This window comes from Dendrobates tinctorius, unplaced genomic scaffold (assembly GCF_039654945.1).
Source record: "Dendrobates tinctorius isolate UK_male_01 unplaced genomic scaffold, ASM3965494v1 ptg000143l, whole genome shotgun sequence".
Taxonomy (NCBI): domain Eukaryota; kingdom Metazoa; phylum Chordata; class Amphibia; order Anura; family Dendrobatidae; genus Dendrobates; species Dendrobates tinctorius.
Window position 1 is genome coordinate 30,483,218 of NW_027361810.1, and position 20,712 is coordinate 30,503,929.

Here is a 20,712-nt window from a genome sequence, read left to right on the forward strand (position 1 = left end):
TTTTTTTTTACAGGGGTATGGTACCCAGAGCCTGGAGGACAGTCTCCTCTCCTCCACACCGTGGGTACCAACCGCACGAGACGCTTAACTTCCCGCATGGTGGGCATAGCCACATGCGGGAAGTAAGCGATTCTCATGCATTCCTATGGGTGCGGAATCGCGGCAATTCTTTGCGATTCCGCACAAAAGAATGATCATGCTGCGTTTTTTTCCGCGATGCGATTCCGCCGCGGAAAAAAGCGCAGCATTAGCACAGCATGTGCGGAATGCCATAGGAATGCATGGGGGGCGTTCTGTACACGATTTTTAAACGTTTTCGCGCCGAAAATCGCGGCAGAAACGCTTAAAAATCGCTACGTGGGCACATAGCCTTATGCCCAGGGACTGCTGTAAATGAGCATGGAAAGTGTCTTTCAGCCCCCAGTGGCTGCATTAATACAGTAAAAAAACAAACAAAAAAAAACATACATACCACTGAGTCCAGCTTAGGGGACAATATCCTTTTATACCATTTTCTTTTTTACATTAAATTATGAAAAGACACGGCACCTTCCCTTTAAAGCACATTGTAATGGGTTATACGTAGATGGGAAATGGATTTCACGGGTTAATCAAGGGTGGAGATATGAAGTTAAGAAAACCTACATTAATGCCCTGGAACCATATGGTCACAATACTATTGTAAAATTACCAAGACTACAACGTAATATTAACATCAGATGTTGGCGATGGAGACGGGAGGCTTTTTATTCCATTATTACTTAATAAAATCGCAAATTGTTTCAATCCTGTGATTATACCAAAACTCACACATGGCCAAATAACATAATAGATTGTAAGCCTGAATAATAGGTCTTTCTGCTCACCATTTACACTAAAGTTGGGCAGGTCAGCTCCTTCTGAATTCAGAAATAGTTGCATTCCCCCTAGGCTAGGTCTACACGGCGACTATGGCCGTGAAGTAGGTCGCTTGACCAAAGATCACCATGTGTGACTGCTACAAATGGAGAGAGAGGTAACTTACAACTTTCATGATGGATTTCTCCCAAGCGATAGATTTCTGCAGCTGCTGAATGCAGAATGATACTTGTGCAGCGCTGCGCGCCTCTGACAGCGCCTTCCTCCAGATCTTCAACCCCGGGGCAATGTCATCTTCAGTCCTGCAGAAGTGACAATTGGTAATAAAAAAAAATAAAAAATACATGAGACGAACTGACTTCCCTCCGAACGCACATAAGTAACAATCACGTAGAAAGCCAGGCAGTGACAAAACAGATTAAAAAAAACAAAACAAAAAACAATATATGCAACATTAAAGCAAATGAATCAAATGTAGAGCACAGGTTGACTAAGCTGAGAAACGTAGTGATAATCATATACGAGTAAGGTATAGGCTAAGCGTTGACTTTGCAGGATTATTGACGTACAGTACAACAGCACCATGCAGGATTACACAATTGTAAAAAGACACAGGAAAAGCTACAGAAAAAAAAAACAGGCAGGAAATAAGCTCCACCGAGCAAAGAAACACAGTGATTGGTTATATATATATGTATTAATTTCAATGACCTACCCGTCACCATCACCACTAATAGATGGTGCAGGAGCAGGGACAGTAACTGTGCCCACATTATCCAGTTTGATCTGAATGGTGGTACTTAAGGGGCTCTTCAGATACCTTCTCTCAATGTTCCTCTCCAAGTCAGTCAGCCTGGTTACAGCTATATCTAGAGGGTTGTCACTCTTCCGTTCTATAGCACATGAATTGCGTCCTTCGTCTCCTGTGTGATCTCCGTCGCGTTCCTTATGCCATTTGGCAAGAGGTTTATGTTCGTGATAAACCAAGTCTTCCCTCTCAGAATCGAGCTCCGGGCACATCCAGCCCTAAGCAGCAAGAGAGACGTTAGAACGAATTCTGCAAATCATTTTACCATACATTTTCAGCTTCTTCCAGCAAATGCAGAGGAGGAGAGTCATTAATTACAATTTAGAAATCAATAATGTTAAAGAAAAGATGGCTATACACAAGATATAACGTTTGGACAAACGCTGTACCTCACGCTTACCATTGTCAACACACAAACAGTCTTGGCGATCATGCACACATTGGTGGAACTAAGGCATTACCAGACACCTTTGTTCTCACCGGTGATAAGTCACCTCCAAAAGGTGTCTCGTAGAGAAGACGGATTGATAATGTTGGATTCTTTAGGTGCTCAGTCCTTTATTCTTAGGTATGATAAGTCACTACCAAGGGATTGGGAATGTTGATATCCAAGATGTGTGATCCTTCTTTTCCACCAGATAACTTTGGTGGCTTATCACTTGTAAAAACAAAGGATGGAGCATGTCGAAATCAAATATGCTCTCTCCTTTTCCACCAGAACTTCACAGAAGTTTCAGGGCACCACCATACACATTTAGATTATTGATGAAATTAGTGGCTTCGACTATCATTCACCTAATATGTATGGTCACCTTGAGAGGTGGGAGCCAAAGGCTATATCTCTTGCCATCCATCTCCCGTAAAAGATATTTTTAATCATGACCTTTTCAAAGAACTGGAGTAATTAAATAAATTGTACTGTATAAAACTAAAGGACAAAATGTGTCTTGAAACCTGCTATGTAAAAGTGTCAATGTTCTGTCAAGGAGTTACATGGTCGGCCTTTTATTTGGACATGGATTTCCAAAGATATCTCCAAGAATGGGGTTGGTTACTTTTGCTAAAAATTTTTGTTTCATGTATTGGCTGATCTGGTGCTCTAGTGGGCCAGTTTCACATTTGAAAAAGCTGTAAGTTTACTAAGATTTAGCAGAGGAGGTTCCTGGGGTCAAGAGTCCCACTAATAGCGGACACAGAAGAGCAAGAAGCTTTCAGCCAAGTGTTCCTCTCCTCTGTCACAGAAATGGGTTTAATCGAGAGTCTATCTTAAGTTCTGGAGGGGAGCAGCACTTGGCTAAGCTCTTCTGCGTCTTCATTTTGCAGTTGGTGATTGTCTCAGCATCTGGACTCCTCCCGACCGAAACGTCTGACATTTCTCTATTACAAGCACTTACCCTTAGATCAGCCTACATTACACATAGAAACCAAAATTAAAAAATACAATTATTTTTGATGAGCAGAAATCCTTGCCTTTACTTGCAGACTGGCAGAAGCCACTCTTCTCTCCAGATCTTCCACCTGCTGAAGAATAGCGATATCCACCTCCATCTCGTGATCCTCCATACACCAGTTCTCCACCACATCTCTCGTAATTTCTCCATGTTCTTGTCCTCTCGTATCTATTATAGCTACAAGAACGTTGATAGATTCAGAGCAGGACGATAACTGGAGGTCATCGGAGAAACTACATCTTTTCATAATCAGACTACGATGCATGAATTGGTGAATATTATTTAAATGGTCACCCTCTTGCATGTTGCCAAAGCTGTGGCTCTGCAGCTTGGACCTTCCTGCGGCCACAGACATTCAGCACAGTAACAGCCGGGACACAGGCACGGAGGTGAGTGATATCAGTCACTGACATCGCTCACCAATATCTCCGTCCAGTGGCCCAGCCATCACTCCCCTCCCCACACTCACTTGTATTCGCCACTTCCAGCCTGCGCCTTGTTGGAGAAAGTGCACGCAGTGGAGGTTAGATGGCGCGATAGTGACATCATCGTGCCGTCGTGCATTTACTGTTGCACTTCACAGAAGTGACGGTGAACGGCATTAGTTCAGTAAGAGCTTTTTTATTCCAACATTACTGTGCCGGGGGGCATAAAATGAGGGGCTGTGCAGGGGGGGCAGTGCTGATGGTAAAAAAAAAATTGGGGGGGGGCAACTGTGCAGATGGAGTGAATAAAATAAGGGGAGCAACTGTGCTGATGTAGGAATAAAGTGAGGGGAGGGTCTGTGATGATGGGGGAATAATATGAGAGGCTGTGCAGATGGAGGGGAAAACAAAATGAGAGGATGGGCTGGCTGTGCTGATTGGGGGTAATAAAATGAGGAGCTGTGCCGATGGGGGAATGAACTGAAGGGCTGTGCAAAGGGAGGAAATAAAATGAGGGGCAGTTCAAATTGAGGGTATAAAATGAAGGACTGTGCAGATGGGGGGAACAAAATGAGAGGCTGTGCTCGGGCCATGAAATGAGGGACTGTGTGTTTTGGCCATGAAATAAGGGACTGTGCAAGGGGACAGCAAAGTATATGAGGAGCTGTGGTGACCAATGGTAGACAGTGTGGAGGCCATATACCAGAGGAAGCTTATTTAGGTCACAATTAGTGTTGAGCGATACCGTCCGATACTTAAAAGTATCGTATCGGATGGTATCGGCCGATCTAAAAAAAATATCGGGTATCGCCGATTCTGATACCGGAAGTCCCATTCAAGTCTATGGGACTTCCGGTATCGGAATAAGAAAAACCCTATTTTTGCCTTGTACAGCCTCTCTGGGGTCTGTACGGGCCTTTCGGGGGGCTGTGCCGGCCTGCCGGGGGGTCTGTGCAGGCTCCGGTGGTCTGTGCCGGCCTGCCGGGGGGCTGTGCCGGCCTGCCGGTGGTCTGTGCAGGCTCCGGTGGTCTGTGCCGGCCTGCCGGTGGTCTGTGCAGGCTCCGGTGGTCTGTGCCGGCCTGCCGGTGGTCTGTGCAGGCTCCGGTGGTCTGTGCCGGCCTGCCGGGGGGCTGTGCCGGCCTGCCGGTGGTCTGTGCAGGCTCCGGGGGTCTGTGCAGGCATCGTCCGATGGGACTACAAGTCCCATCGGGCGATGCCTGCTACCATGACAGTGATTGACACATTAGCCAATGATGGGACAGTAGTAGTCCCATCATCCGGCTAATGTGTTGAATGTAAAAAAAAAAAAAAAAATTTACTTGCTACATACATGCTACATACATACAACATGCATACTACATATATACTACATGTAACATACATACTACATACATACTACATACATGCTACATACTACATGCATGCTACATACTACATGCATGCTACATACATACTACATATATACTACATGCATGCAACATACATACTACATATATACTACATGCATGCAACATACATACTACATATATACTACATGTAACATACATACTACATATATTCTACATGTAACATACATACTACATACATGCTACATACTACATGCATGCTACATACTGCATACATGCTACATACATAATACATATATACTACATGCAACATACATACAACATATATACTACATATATACTACATGCATGCAACATACTACATATATACTACATGCTACATACATGCAACATACATACTACATACATGCTACATACATACTACATACATACCACATGCATGCAACATACATACTACATATATACTGCATATATACTACATGCATGCAACATACATATATACTACATACAATACATACATATAGACATACAGTACATATAACATAGAGTACATACTTACCGTCACTTGTCACTTTGATCCCCGAAGCCATTGTCACCTGAGGGATAAATATCAAAATAAAAAAACACCAATATACTTACCCCGATCCGCAGAAGTCCACGAGGGTCCCAAGTCCATCTTGCGTGGAGAACAGCAGCATCAGCTGATGCTACCGTTCTCTACCAGTTCCAGGAATACAATGACGGAAGGTAGGTATCCTTCCGCACTGTATTCCTCCACCACTGTAAAAAAAAAAAAGTCCCTAGTCTCACTTTATGCCATTGCTGCGTGGGAATTTCCCACGCAGCAATGGCATAAAGTGAGACTTGGGACTTTTTTTTTTTTTTTTTTTTTTTAAAGTGGTGGAGGAATACAGTGCGGAAGGATACCTACCTTCCGTCATTGTATTCCTGGAGCTGGTAGAGAACGGTAGCATCAGCTGATGCTGCTGTTCTCCACGCAAGATGGACGTGGGACCCTCGTGGACTTCTGCGGATCGGGGTAAGTATATTGGTGTTTTTTTATTTTGATATTTATCCCTCAGGTGACAATGGCTTCGGGGATCAAAGTGACAAGTGACGGTAAGTATGTACTCTATGTTATATGTACTGTATGTCTATATGTATGTATTGTATGTAGTATATATGTATGTTGCATGCATGTAGTATATATGCAGTATATATGTACTATGCATGTTGCATGCATGTGGTATGTATGTAGCATGTATGTTGCATGTATGTAGCATGCAGTGTGTATGTATGTAGCATGTATGTAGTATGTATGTTGCATGTATGTAGCATGTAGTGTATGTTGCATGTATGTAGCATGTAGTATATATGTAGTATGTAGTATATATAGTATATATGTAGTATGCATGTTGCATGCATGTAGTATATATGTTGTATGTATGTTGCATGCATGTAGTATATATGTATTATGTATGTAGTATGTATGTAGTATGTATGTAGTATGTATGTTACATGTAGTATATATAGTATATATGTAGTATGCATGTTGCATGCATGTAGTATATATGTTGTATGTATGTTGCATGCATGTAGTATATATGTATTATGTATGTAGTATGTATGTATGTAGCATGTATGTAGTATGTAGCATGCATGTAGTATGTAGCATGTATGTAGTATGTATGTTACATGTAGTATATATGTAGTATGTACTGTATGTTACATGTAGTATATATGTAGTATGTATGTTGCATGCATGTAGTATGTAGCATGTATGTAGCATGCATGTAGTATGCATGTTGCATGTAGTATATATGTAGTATGCATGTTGTATGTATGTAGCATGTAAATTTTTTTTTTTTTTTTTTTTTTTTTTTTTACATTCAACACATTAGCCGGATGATGGGACTACTACTGTCCCGTCATTGGCTAATGTGTCAATCATTGTCATGGTAGCAGGCATCGCCCGATGGGACTTGTAGTCCCATCGGACGATGCCTGCACAGACCCCCCGGAGCCTGCACAGACCACCGGCAGGCCGGCACAGACCCCCGGCAGGCCGGCACAGACCACCGGAGCCTGCACAGACCCCCGGCAGGCCGGCACAGACCCCCGGAGCCTGCACAGACCACCGGCAGGCCGGTACAGACCCCCGGACAGTCGGCACAGCCCCCCCGAAGGCCGAACTGACGGCGCATCATGATGCGCACAGACAGCGCATCATGACGACGTCATTTCGGCAGCCAATCAGAGCCACAAAAGTGGCTCATTGCATTTTGGACTTCCGATTCCGGTATCCGATACGAAAAAAGTATCGGTACTCGGTATCGGAATTCCGATACGGCAAATATCGGCCGATACCCGATACTTGCGGTATCGGAAAGCTCAACACTAGTCACAATATGAACAGATATTTTTATGCCGAGGGCAATTTAATAACACTCTTATTTTTAAGGGCACTTATGTGAGGGGGGTGCTGCAAAACACCGGAGAAGAGGGAAGTCTGTAGAGAAGGGCTGTGGATGTGAAATGTCATTATGGCATCTAGGAAAGATGGAGATGAAAAGAAAGACTCCAGATAAGATGTAATCTATAAGGTATTTGGATGTAAATGTTTGTGATACTGACTAATTTTCATCAGTACTGTGGTTCCTGTATGGTGGTCCGCAGTCTGATGGTGGCTGGTACCATTGTTAAGAACTTGCTGGCAGTTGTAGGTTCAATTGTTTATGGGGCTGACTTGATATATCAATTGATCATTGTACTAAGCTTGGTTCTTGTATTCAAGTAGTCTTGGTTCTGGTCATGTATTCATGTACTTACGGTTGTTCTGGTGACGTATTAATTTACTGATAGTGGTTCTGGTGATATAGTTCAGTACTGATGATGGGTCTTTTGATGTACTCATATGATGATGGTGGATCTATTGATTCATTCATGTACTAATTTTGGTTCTGGTAACGTATACATGTACTGAGGGTTGTTCTGGTGACATATTTACTGATGATGTTTCTGGTGCCATAGTCATGTACTATTGATGGCTCTGGTGCTCTATTTATGTACTGATGATGATTTTGTCTTTGTATTCATGTATGGATGGATGATGGTTCTGGTGATGAAAACATCAGCAGAATCATCATCACTAAATGAATACAGCACCAGAACAACCATCACTACAGGAATGTCACCGAACTACATCACCACAACCGCCATCAATTTTGTGCAAGCTGTATTTTTCCCACGACGATCGCAAAAAACATCAGACATATCCCTTTATCTATAATGGGGGTCCGTTTATTTTCCATTAGGGTATCTGCCAAATGCTGGACACTTTAATTGAAATTAGACGGCTCCGATTATAGTCACACTTTATTAGTTTCCAATACTATCCTTGGGTTCTACATTTAAAATATAGGACGTCAGGGATGAATATTGTTATATTTTCCCCTGATTTGTGTAAATGGTCCACAAAAAATGATTAATTCTGTATCTAACTTGGAAATTGCACTCTCTGTTAGGTCACATCCCTAAAGTACAAAACTTTTTTTTTTTTTACTTTTGATCACTTTTTTTTGTAAAAAAAAGGTAACAATTCTAGTTGAAGTGGCCCTCAGAATTTGCTACCCAACTAGAGAGGGGAAGGTGCATTAGGGGTCCTGTTACCTTAGTTTCTGAGCCATTCCTTTGCTTTGGGGCGGCGCCATTGGTTTCATCTGCCTAGGGCACCAAAATACTTTGTCCAGGCTCTGAGTTTGATACATTGGACTTTTCTGAATGCAGCGATGCCACATGTGTATTTTTTTTATTATCTTTCTGTTTTTAATGGTGGAAAAGGGTGGATTTATCTTATCTCCCGTCTCGACTACTGCAACCTCCTACTCTCTGGCCTCCCACCTAGCACTCTGGCTCCGCTCCAGTCCATCCTACACTCTGCTGCCTGACTAATCCACCTGTCTCCCCGCTATTCCCCAGCCTCCCCCCTATGCCAGGCCCTTCACTGGCTTTCTATCGCCCAGAGGCTCCAATTCAAAACCCTATCCATGACATACAAAGCCATCCACAACCTGTCTCCTCCATACATCTGTGACATGGTCTCCAGGTACCTACCCGCACGCAACCTTCGATCATCTCAAGATCTCCTTCTCTACTCCCCCCCTTATCTCTTCTTCCCACAACCGCATACAAGACTTCTCCCGTGCTTCCCCTATACTCTGGAACTCCCTGCCGCAACACATCAGTCTCTCACCATCAACGGAAACCTTCAAGAAGAACCTGAAGACCCACCTGTTCCGACAAGCCTACAGCCTGCAATAATCCTCGGTCTACTGAACCACCGCACGACCTGCTCTACCCTCTCCTACTGTATCCTCACCCATCCCTGTAGACTGATCCCTCGTGGGCAGGGTCCCCTCTCCTTATGTACTTGTGTGTCCCTTGTCTTACACATGTTTACTATACTTGTCTATATTTCCCCTTTTCACATGTAAAGTGCCATGGAATAAATGGCGCTATATAAATGCATAATAATAATTTAAACTTTTGCCTTTTTGATATTATTAACTATTAATATTTTTCATATTTTTTAACCATTTTTTTTTTCCTTTTCACTATACTTCTTAGTTCCTTTAGGGGACTATACATGCGACAGCCTGATCACTTTTGCTATACCACAGGAGAAAGCAGGGATTACACTATTCCCACTAGAACCAATGGACTATCTATATAATGCACCAACATGTTGGGTCTTCCAGAGTGAGACATGTTTTTGTAGCTGCTCACAACTCTGTCTAATAGATGAGGGTCCTGAACATTGAACCCCCTCTATTAATTCCAAATTCCCTAAAAAGCTATGTGGAAATGGGTTTTCTACACCAGCTAATCCCCTTCTAAGCAATAATACTCCATGTTGTAAGAGAACGCAGAACTTACGATCTTTATTTTTCAAGCAGGCTTGGGTGATGTAGTCTAAGTGCTTCTGAATTTGCTTCTGTAAAGACTTCTCTCGTATACCGCGGACGTTAAATACTTTCAGCAGAGATTTTAGATCTTCCGGATCTGTGATTCTCCACCAGCCAAATTGCATTTCTTTAAAAAAAAAAAAAAAAATTCCAGAGATTAAGTTCAATGGATTCCAGATTTTTTATTATTTCCGAAATCAAATATAACATTTTTTTTGTATAAAAGTGACAAAAATGTAAAATAAAATGTGAATTATAGTTAAATAAAATAATAAAAAACCCAAAATACTGAGTGTAATTGTACCTTCTGGAATCGGTCGAGGACTGGGAAAATCTACTTGTTTGGGTAACTCCACAGCAGGGGACGGGGTGCAGACGGATTTGTCATTTTGTGGCACGGGAGATTCACTTTTGCCGGCTTGAGTGTTTGGAGTGATGAAAGCGTGCCCGTTTCCTTCAGACATTCCAAGTCCAAGACTGGGCATTGGGCTTGGCATTGGAGAAGGAAAAGGTAGATTTCCTGGCACAATTGGCGACGGCCATCCGCAAAACTGAAGTCCCATGAGAGGTAAACCATGCTTTATCTAGATGTGATAATTGACAATATTATTATCAGAGAGAGGTTTATCGGTTTTATTCATCTAAATTAAAAAATGAAACCTGAAAACCAAAATATAAATGAAGAAAACCATCTCGTATTTTCCCCCACACCGACCTAAAAAGCCTGTATTCTGTAGTGAGGACAGACATGATTGCTTTATGAGGGGTGTGTTATACCAGGACAAATGGGTGGGAGCAGGTTACAAGCTTACAGAAAGTACCAAAGATAGAATGCACCTGACTCTGTATAAATCAGTGTTATAATGGCTTAAAATATATAGATACCACTTTTATTTACTTAAATGCATGCATTTGGTTTTAAAAAATCATTTTTGCAACTAGTTTGCGTTAAAAAAAAGAAAAAAAAAAATACTGTTAGCCTTCTAAAGCCTCTGTTGCTTTCTCCATTGCCGGCTGCAGAAGGAGTTAACTAAGAATCTGTCAGTGAGCCCTTTCTGAAAGGAGAGTTTGTAAATCTGTCTTTTATTGTACTGGTCTCCGCTGATTTATGAGCAGAGGCCTCATCCAAAGTTGAGCTGAACTATTTGTTCAAAAAGCAGCACAGAGGAGCTCACAAAAATACAGATAAGAGCTACAAACTCTCCTGACAGATATTCTGCAGCCGGCAATGAGCAGGGAAATGACAGCAAGTAAAAACCACACAGCGCAAGATTTGTTTGGGGCCTCAAATTTAAGTTAAAAAACAAAGGTCCTTAATGGTGTCCATATCATTTTAACCCCTTAACGACCAGGGGTCCTTCAGATTTTGGATTTCTGTTTTTTGCTCCCCTTCTTCCCAGAGCCATAACTTTTTTATTTTTCTGTCACCATGGCCATGTGAGGGCTTATTTCTTGCCAGACAAGTTGTATTTTTGAATGACTCCATTTGTTTTAACATATCTTGTACTGGAAAATGGTAAAAAAGTGGTAAAATTGCAAAAAAAAAAAAAAAATTCAATTCAACAGTTGTTTTTTGGATTTTTTTTTTTGTTATGTTCACTAAATGCAAAAACTGACCGGCTATTATGATTTTCCAGGTTATTTCGAGTTCATAGACACCAAACATGTCTAGGTTCTTTTTTATTTAAGTGGCAAAAAAAAGCCAAAATGTGTATAAAAAAAAAAAAAAAAGCGCCATTTTCAGAGGTCTTTAGCGTTTCTCTATTTTTCATGATCTGAGGCTGGATGAGGGCTTCCTTTTTGCACGCCAAGCTGACGTTTTTATTGATACCATATTGATGTAGAATATGATCTTTTGATCGCTCATTATTGTAATGGAGCGGCGACCAAAAAAACGTAATTCTGGCGTTTTGAATTGTATTCTCGTTACGCGGTTCAAACACATGTGTATATTTGATTTTTGTTTTTATTTTGAATGGGGCGAAAGGGGGGTGATTAGAACTTTTTTTAATATATATATATTTTTGAAAAGTTTTTTTTTTACTTTTTGCATGCTTCAATAGTGTCCATTGGAGACTAGAAGCTGCAGTACTTTAATCGCTTCTGCTACACACGGGCGATCAAATGCTCACTTGCTATGAGCGCCGACAACGGTTGTCACGACGACCCATCGGTGACCCGCGATCATGTGACGGGATTGGCGACGCGCTTCTGGTAAGCGCTAGTTAAATGCTGCTGTCAGAGATTGACAGCATCATTTAACTACTTAAGTCATGGGTGGATCGCGATTCCACCCGCGGCTGTTGCGGGCACGTCAGCTGTATAAATCAGCTATCATGTGCCCGGAAAGGTGCGGGCTCAGTGCTGGAGCCCACACCAAACAGGGTGAGTCCGACGTGCGCGTACTATTACGCCCAATGCCGAAAAGGGGTTTAAGAAATGCTAAGGTTCAGGAAGGTGGAAGACTTGCATGTAAAAACACGACTACATGAGCAATCAAGCTTGCTTACTTTTTCGAGGCTGCATTTTATAGTTCGTGCCAAAGGAGAAATGGAGACTATTAAATGCCCAAGTAGAAAATGTCAGTAAATTTGGAGCCTCTCTTTAACCTGACCTACCTGAAGTGGAGACATTGTGAATGGACTCAGACCCAGGCTGTTCTGTAAAGCGGAGGAGGTCATGACCGGTGATGGCACTGGTGAAGGAGACTGAGACAGTTGCTGAGACTGACTTGTAGAAGCTAATGATGTGGAATACTCTACGTTTGTTATTGAAGTGTCATCACAAGGTGTCCGCGGAAGGAGACTGAACCATTGCCGGCTCTTGTCGGTAAGAGTCTTCAGCAGCTGTTCATTGGGAATTATTGGAGAGTTGTAAAACTTTCCGTGACTGCTGAGCACAGCACTGAATGGGTTCAGATCTGTCTTTTCGGGGTGACATTGGGACGTGCTGGCCTGCAGGTTGATGGGTGTGCTCCTGGCATTATTTTGGAAAGGCACAGGGCAGCCATTTGGTGAAACACTTGGTTTTAGGGTTATGAGGTCCATGTCGGAGGGCATTTTGGCTACTTCTAGCAGTTTGCTAAGTTTAGAAAAGGATCCAGGTTTTTGGAGGAATAAATTGGTGCTGCCTTTATGCTTGAGACATTTCTGCTCCCCACCGCTGGCGTTCACACAGTTTGGTTTCTCATCGCAGCTCTCAATCGCTTCTTCTTTTATCTGAATGTTTTCGGCTTGGCGCTGCCTCTCCTTTTCTTTTGCCATTTCTTCTAGACCTATGGAGGGATTAATACATAGAGTACAGTAACAGTTAGTACAGGAGTCAATAACACTCATTTTTTAAAATTGTATTATACACACAGTTAATTTAATATTACACACCAAATTTGTCATTAAGCAGGAGCATAGCTAGGGGGGGGATAGGTGGGTATGTAGGGTGGCGGCAGTGGCAATAAGTTAAGTCTGCCTTGGTCAGAGTATTTGGACTGGGATTGGAAACGGAATCCCCAGTTCGGTATTTATTTACTCCCAGTGTCCAAATACTTCACCCTCGAAGTCAGTGGATGCCTATAGAGTCGCATACTTTCACCTTCCATTGGTCATGTACATCTCATAGGGTTAGGGTCTTATGTGTCATGAATACATCATTTCTACCTACTTTTAGGGTGCATTTACAGAGCGATCAAAGCGGCTGTCCAGCCTTATAGTGAGGCTGTAACAATTTTTCTGTTAGCGAGCGTGGTGCACTACACGTAACTATGTAGTGGTACGTATGGCCCTTTTATTTTCAGTGATGTGTCATAAAAACAGCATTATACTTTTTTTTTTTAAATTTCTTTTATTAACCACAAAATAAAACATACAATATACACATTTGTATACATCATTAAGCACGATACAGAGTACACATACTTGTATATAATATTAAAAATAGAACAAAATGCACACTCTTATTTATATCCAAGGTGATACATGTGTAACCTATGGAGCATTTTGCAAAAGGACTATAAGCTGTGTACAATAAATCAACTATGCCACGTAACTTATACAAGTCCTTATACTATTACATAAGTGATAAACCTATTAACAAAAACACGGAACAGTAAGTATCATTTGATCCTGTACATGTTCAAGTTCAGAAAAGAGCGATCAGAATGGTGACCGGTCTGCAAACCCTGTCTTATGAGGAAAGGTTGCAGGATTTTGCAATGTTTAGTTTGCAAAAGAGAAGACTGAGAGGAGACTTAATAGCTGTCTACAAATATCTAAAGGGCTGTCACATTGTAGACGGATCAACTTTATTCTCATTTGCACAAGGAAAGACTAGAAGCAATGGGATGAAACTGAATGGGAAGAGACAGATTAGATATTAGAAAAAAACTTTTTGACAGTTAGAGTGATCAATGAGTGGAACAGGCTGCCACGAGAAGTGGTGAGTTCTCCTTCAATGGAAGTCTTCAAACAGAGGCTGGACAGACATCTGACTGGGATGATTTAGCGAATCCTGCTTTGAGCAGGGGGTTGGACCAGATGGCCCAGGAGGTCCCTTCCAACTCTACGATTCTATGATTCTATGTTCAAAAAACATATGACTCATACGAAGTTCCTAAACTACAACTACAGTAACTATTATTTCACCACTTAATACTTTACATTGTATTATCCTCTATGTGATGCCCCCAAAACGAGAAACCTGACTCCTTACATTGATGTCAAGTCATTATGCACTTGTAGAGTAAGATGGGAAGAGTTCCACCTATCCCAAATTTTATCAAATTTACCCGGACATCCTCTGTTCTGATATAGTGTTCACCAATTCAATCCAGGCTCTGTGAGAGGGCCGTGAACCCCTCCATCCATCGTAGTGGCAATACCTTTTGTGCCATAAACAGAGTCTCCCGTAGAAAAATCCTAACATAGTGACCCCAAATTTCCTCGTCCTTGACCCCATACAAACAGACCAGCAGCTCAAGAGGAACAGGAGGGCATCTCCATACCATATGAATGAAATCTACATCTGATGAGTGACATCGCAAACATTCCGATGATTGGAATCGACCCATCCTAAAAAGTAGCGTCGGAGTCGAATATGATTGGTAAATTATATATAACTGGGTCATCATATTATTATTTCAGCTATGATGTCTTCAAATCTAATAACTTTTTAAATTTGCCTCCAAACTGATCGCGCTAGTCGAAGTAGGGGCAATAGACGAGGGACACCAGTTTTTTCCAACTCCAGTAAACCCAGTGGGCAGTCAATCCATGGAGCATGGAGCAAATGATTTTCAGAATTGGGGTGATAATTACCAGGCATCCATTTACTTAGGGCTTTAGCTTGTCCGGCTAGATAATATAAAAAAAAATCCAGTAGCGCCGCCCCACTCCCCTGTTTAGGTCTCTGCAGGGCAGATAACCTGAGTTTGGGTCTAGTTTTCCCCATATAAAAGATGTAATTTGGGAATTTAAATTTGCAAAGAGGGATTTAGGTATCAGTACAGCACTGTGTTGAAGGGAATAGCTAAGTTTAGGGAGCAATATAATTTTGATCAGATTAATACGACCGGCTACAGATAGCGGGAGTTTACTCCAAGCTGCAAATTTAGATTTGACTAGCTTCAGCAGTGGGTAGACATTATGTTGTAGGTCAAGTTTACTGTATTGAGATATGTGGATAACTAAATATTTGACATTAGATACAATAGGCAGCGAGGAAAGGGTCTCAAGGCGGGACATCGGGGCATGGGAGAGAGGCAATAGAGCAGACTTCTCTCAGTTTATATATAAGCCAAATTATTTACTGAATTTATCTATAGTGACAATCACCTGTGTCAGTGTTTCCTCCACCTTATCCATAAATATCACCATGTCATCAGCATATAAACCAATGGTGTCTACACGGCCTGCTATTTCTATACCCCTAATATCAGGGGAAGACCTTATGCGTATTGCCAACGCCTCGATCGCAAGGGGGCGAAGGGGGACGGGGAAAGGGGGCACCCCTGACGGGTCCCCCTATATAATGAAAATGACTCAGAAATGGAATTACTTACAATTATACGAGCCTTGGGTTTCATATATAATACGCCAACCCATTTTAAAAACTTATCACCAAAACCATATCTTTACAAACATGCAGACAGGAAAGGCCACTCAAGAGATTCAAAGGCCTTGGCCGCGTCCAGCAACGCTAATGCCCAATTGTTGTCTGGTATCAAAGAACTATATTGAACCACCGACTGGACCCGCCTGATGTTAATAAAAGTACTCTTACCAGGCATAAAGCCAGTCTGTCTGGATGTAAAAGGTCCAGTATGATCGAATTCATTCTGGTGGCTAGGACCTTAGTAAAGATTTTATAATCTACATTCACTAACGATATAGGGCGATTAGATCCACATTCTAGAGGGTCCTTCCCCTCCTTCTTAAGTACAATAATATTTGCCTCGTAAAAGGATTCTGGCATAGACTCTCCCCCCCAAATCCCCTGAAACACCCTTAACAGAAGTGGTGCTAATATATCCCGGTATTTCCTGTATAGTTCAATGGGAAACCCGTCCGGCCCCGGAGCCTTCCCGGAGGCCATGTCCGCCATGGCATTCTCTATCTCCTTCAAAGTAAACTCAGTGTCCATAAAGGCCCGCTAGGCAGGACTCAGTGTGGAAAATGTTATATCTGATAGTCTAGACATTCCAGAATATCAGAGCCACTCTTAGATTTATATAACGACTTATAGTAATCGTGAAAATAATTAAGTATTTCTTCAGTCGAGGATACCAGTGAACCCCCTGGTGCGCGAATCTGTAGTATTGTGTTGGTGCACCAGGAAGGCCAAAAATTTACTTGCCTGGTTTCCTAATTCAAAATAGGACTGGCGGGTAAAGAATAATTTAAGTTTAGACTTAGTGTCTCTATATATTGGTTGTATAACCTTTGAGAAGCTAGCCACTCTATTCTGTTGCCGTTAGTCTGATTAGATATGTATGCAGCCTCCGAATCTTTCAATCGTCGCTTCATCTCATCATCTTCCCTCGAAGTTACCCGTTTAATATAAGAAATCGTAGAGCATAGACATCCTCTTAAATATGCCTTAAGGGTATCCCAAAATAAATTGACATTCTGAGGTTCTGGGTGGGACAAAATGAAGCAATTCAACTGATCGACCGTTCTATCGTTAGATCCTATTAATTTTAGCCAGAAAGGGTTCAGCTTCCAGACTATGCCATTATTTAGTTGTCCATATTTAAGTTTAAGTACAACCGGGCTATGATCTGAGACCCCCCCTATTGCCATGTATCCCTGGTCAGATGCGTCTCCACCAAAGCCACAATGTGAAGATGATCGCGCCTGATCTGCGAAAATACCTTGATTTTCTTCCGGGGAGATTTAATACCTCTCACATTCCCAGGTCATGAATATTAATTCAGACCCCATACTTACTCATCTGAATATGGTATACATTATTACTCAAGTAAAATTCTGAGACATCACACAGAAAATGAGAATGCTGTTGGTGGCGACTTCTACATAAACAGCAAATAAAACCAATGCAAAAGAAAGAACAGAGCAAGAACCAAAACAGTATAGGAGCAAAGTCCTGTGCGCCCATCATAAAGTGGACAAGGGGATACCCTTACTGATTTCAGTGTCCAGTATGGTTGGTAATCTGGACGCCTGTGAAAAGAGCTCCGATCATACTATTGTTAGAAGAGTTCTGCTTGACTGTAAACATATTAGGATTCCTTAGCACTAGACACCTTATGGGACCGTAGCCATTCAGCTGCTTCCGCTGGATCCGTGAAGAATATGGAAGAACCCTCGTGGACAATTCAGAGTCGAGCTGGATAAATCACTTAATATATAACGTTCTTTTCTCTGAGTTGCTTCTTGATTTCCATGAACTGTGCCCGCTGTTTCTGGAGTTCCATAGAAAAGTCCGGAAAAATCAAGATCGTAGCATTGTTGAACTTAATGGGGCTTTTTTTTGCCGTGCCAAACGTAGAATAGCATCTCTATCCTTACACTTGAGGAGACACGTCAAGAAAGGTCTAGGCGGGGCACCTGGAGGAAGGGGTTTTGTATGGACCCTATGAGCCCTTTCCACGGAGAACGTTGGAGAGAATTCATCCCCCAGATAAGCCTTAAGCCAGCCTTCTAAAAATTTCTCAGGTTGCTGACAATCCGAGCGCTCTAGCAGACCAATGATTCGGATATTATTCCAACGTAGTCTATTCTCTAGATCATCCGCTTTTTGCTTCCAGGCGTTTATAGAGCCAGCCACTTTAGTCAACTTAGCCTCCATAGGTGTAATGGTATCTTCTATCTGGGACAATCTTGGTTCAACTTCTGTAATGCGTCCCCTCATGGCCTGCATGTCATGCCGAAGACGCCAACACCTCAGCATGTACGTCCTCGATTTTCCCAGTCAGGGATGTTCTGGTTAAGGATATAGCCTGCATTAACTGTCCAGACGCCTGATTAACCCCTTTCTGCCATCCGACGTACTATCCCGTCCATGGGACCTGGGCCCCTATGCCCATGGACGGGATAGTACGTCTAGCGCGATCAGCGGCGCCCACGTGGTGAGCGCCGCTGATCGCGGCCGGGTGTCAGCTGATTATCACAGCTGACACCCGGCACAATGTGTCAGGGGCGGTCACGGACCGCCCCCGACACGTTAACCCCTTGCACACCACGATCAAACATGATCGCGGTGTACCGGGGGTTAAAGGGAAGCATCGGCAGGGAGGGGGCTCCCTCCGTGCTTCCCTGAGCCCCCCACGGCAGCGCAATGTGCAGCGCTGCTGCGGGGGGCTCCTTTCCTCCAGGCCCCTGAATCCAAGATGGCGACGGGGGCCTGAGGAAGCTGGCTTCCTCAGTGCCTGCAAAGCGCAGGCATGAGGAAGCCTTCTGCAGTGCCTGTGTCAGATCGCTGATCTGTTACAGTGATCTGTGAGGTGACAGATCAGCGATCTGTCACAGGACAGTGATGTCCCACCTGGGACTATTTAATAAAGTAAAAAAAAAAATAAAAAAAAGTGTTAAAATAATTTAAAAAAAAATCGCCAAATAAATTAGAAAAAAAAAAAATATTCCCCAATAAATCCATTTTTTGGAAATAATAAAAAAACCAAAACAATAAAAGTACACATATTAGGTATCGCCGCGTCCGTAATGACCCGCGCTATAAAACTGTCCCATTAGTTAACCCCTTTAGCGAACCCCTTAAAAAATAAAAATAAAAAACGAAGCAAAAAATAATGATTTATTATCATACCGCCAAACAAAAAGTGTAATAACGCGCGATCAAAAAGACGCATATAAATATCCATGGTACCGCTGAAAACGTCATCTTGTCCCGCAAAAATCGAGCCGCCACACAGCATCATCAGCGAAAAAATAAAAAAGTTATAGCTCGCAGAATAAAGCGATGCAAAAATAATTATTTTTTATATAAAATAGTTTTCATTGCATAAAACCGACAAAAACATAAAAAAACAACCTAAATGAGGTATCGCTGTAACCGTACTGACCCGAAGAATAAAACCGCTTTATCAATTTTACCGCACGCGGAATGGTGTAAACGCACCCCCCCCAAAAGAAATTCATGAAACGCTGGTTTTTGTTCATTCTGCGTCCCAAAAATAGGAATAAAAAGCGATCGAAAAATGTCACGTGCCCGAAAATGGTACCAATAAAAACGTCAACTCGTCCCGCAAAAAATAAGACCTCACATGACTCGGTGAGTCAAAATACGGAAAAATTATAGCTCTCAATATGTGGTGATGCAAAAACTATTTTTACAATAAAAAGCGTCTTTTAGCGTGCGACAGCTGCCAAACATAAAAACCGCCATAAATAGTAAATCAAACCCCCCGTTATCACCCCCTTAGGTAGGGAAAAATAATAAAATTAAAAAAAAAGTATTTATCTCCATTTTCCCATTAGGGCTAGGGTTAGGGCTAGGGTTAGGGCTAGGGTTAGGGCTCAGATTAGGGCTAGGGTTGGAGTTATAATTGGGGGGTTTCCACTGTTTGGGCACATCAGGGGCTCTCCAAATGCAACATGGCGTCTGATCTCAATTCCAGCCAATTCTGAGTTGAAAAAGTCAAATGGTGCTCCTTCCCTTCCAAGCTCTGCCATGCGCCCAAACAGTGTTTTACCCCCACATGTAGGGTATCAGCCTACTCAGGACAAATTGCAAAACAATTTTTGGGGTCCAATTTCTCCTGTTACCCTTAGGAAAATAAAAAGTTGGGGGCAAAAATATCATTTTTGTGGAAAAAAATGATTTTTTTATTTTCACGTCCGAGTGTTATAAACTTCTGTGAAGCACTTGGGGGTTCAAAGTGCTCACCACACATCTAGATAAGTTCCGTGGGGGGTCTAGTGTCCAAAATGGGGTCACTTGTGGGGAGTTTCAATAGTTTAGGTACATCAGGGGCTCTCCAAACGCACATGACACCCGCAGACCATTCCATCAAAGTCTGCAATCCAAAACGTCACTGCTTCCCTTCCGAGCCCCGACGTGTGTCCATACAGTAGTTTTCTCCCACATATGGGGTGTCAGCGTACTCAGGCCAAATTGGACAACAACTTTTGGGGGTCCAATTTCTCCTGTTACCCTTGGGAAAATGAAAAAATTGGGGACTAATTGATCATGTTTCTGGAAAAAATACGATTTTTTTATTTTCATGCCCTGGCATTATAAACTTCTGTGAAGCCCTTGGGGGTTGAAAGTGCGCACCTCACATCTAGATAAGTTCCTTAGTGGGTCTAGTTTTCAAAATGGGGTAATTTGTGGGGGGTTTCCACTGTTTAGGTACATTAGGGGCTCTCCAAAGGCAACATGACACCCGCA

At 42.3% G+C, this 20,712-nt stretch overlaps 1 protein-coding gene across 18 annotated transcripts in view; it reads right to left on the bottom strand.

The window, feature by feature from the left end:
- Window positions 1-20,712, bottom strand: part of BAZ2B (bromodomain adjacent to zinc finger domain 2B) — a 379,566-nt gene that overhangs the window by 13,634 nt on the left and 345,220 nt on the right. For 14 of the 18 annotated variants that reach the window (XM_073545694.1, XM_073545708.1, XM_073545705.1 and 11 more), the window contains 6 exons: window positions 12,471-13,126; window positions 10,157-10,436; window positions 9,824-9,979; window positions 3,137-3,294; window positions 1,574-1,884; window positions 1,025-1,160 (listed from right to left, as the gene is read on the bottom strand). In XM_073545694.1, the coding sequence (XP_073401795.1) occupies window positions 1,025-1,160; window positions 1,574-1,884; window positions 3,137-3,294; window positions 9,824-9,979; window positions 10,157-10,436; window positions 12,471-13,126 (1,697 nt within the window). The remainder of the gene's footprint in view (window positions 1-1,024; window positions 1,161-1,573; window positions 1,885-3,136; window positions 3,295-9,823; window positions 9,980-10,156; window positions 10,437-12,470; window positions 13,127-20,712) is intronic. The other 4 variants (XM_073545710.1, XM_073545711.1, XM_073545709.1 and 1 more) reach the window with 1 other exon arrangement.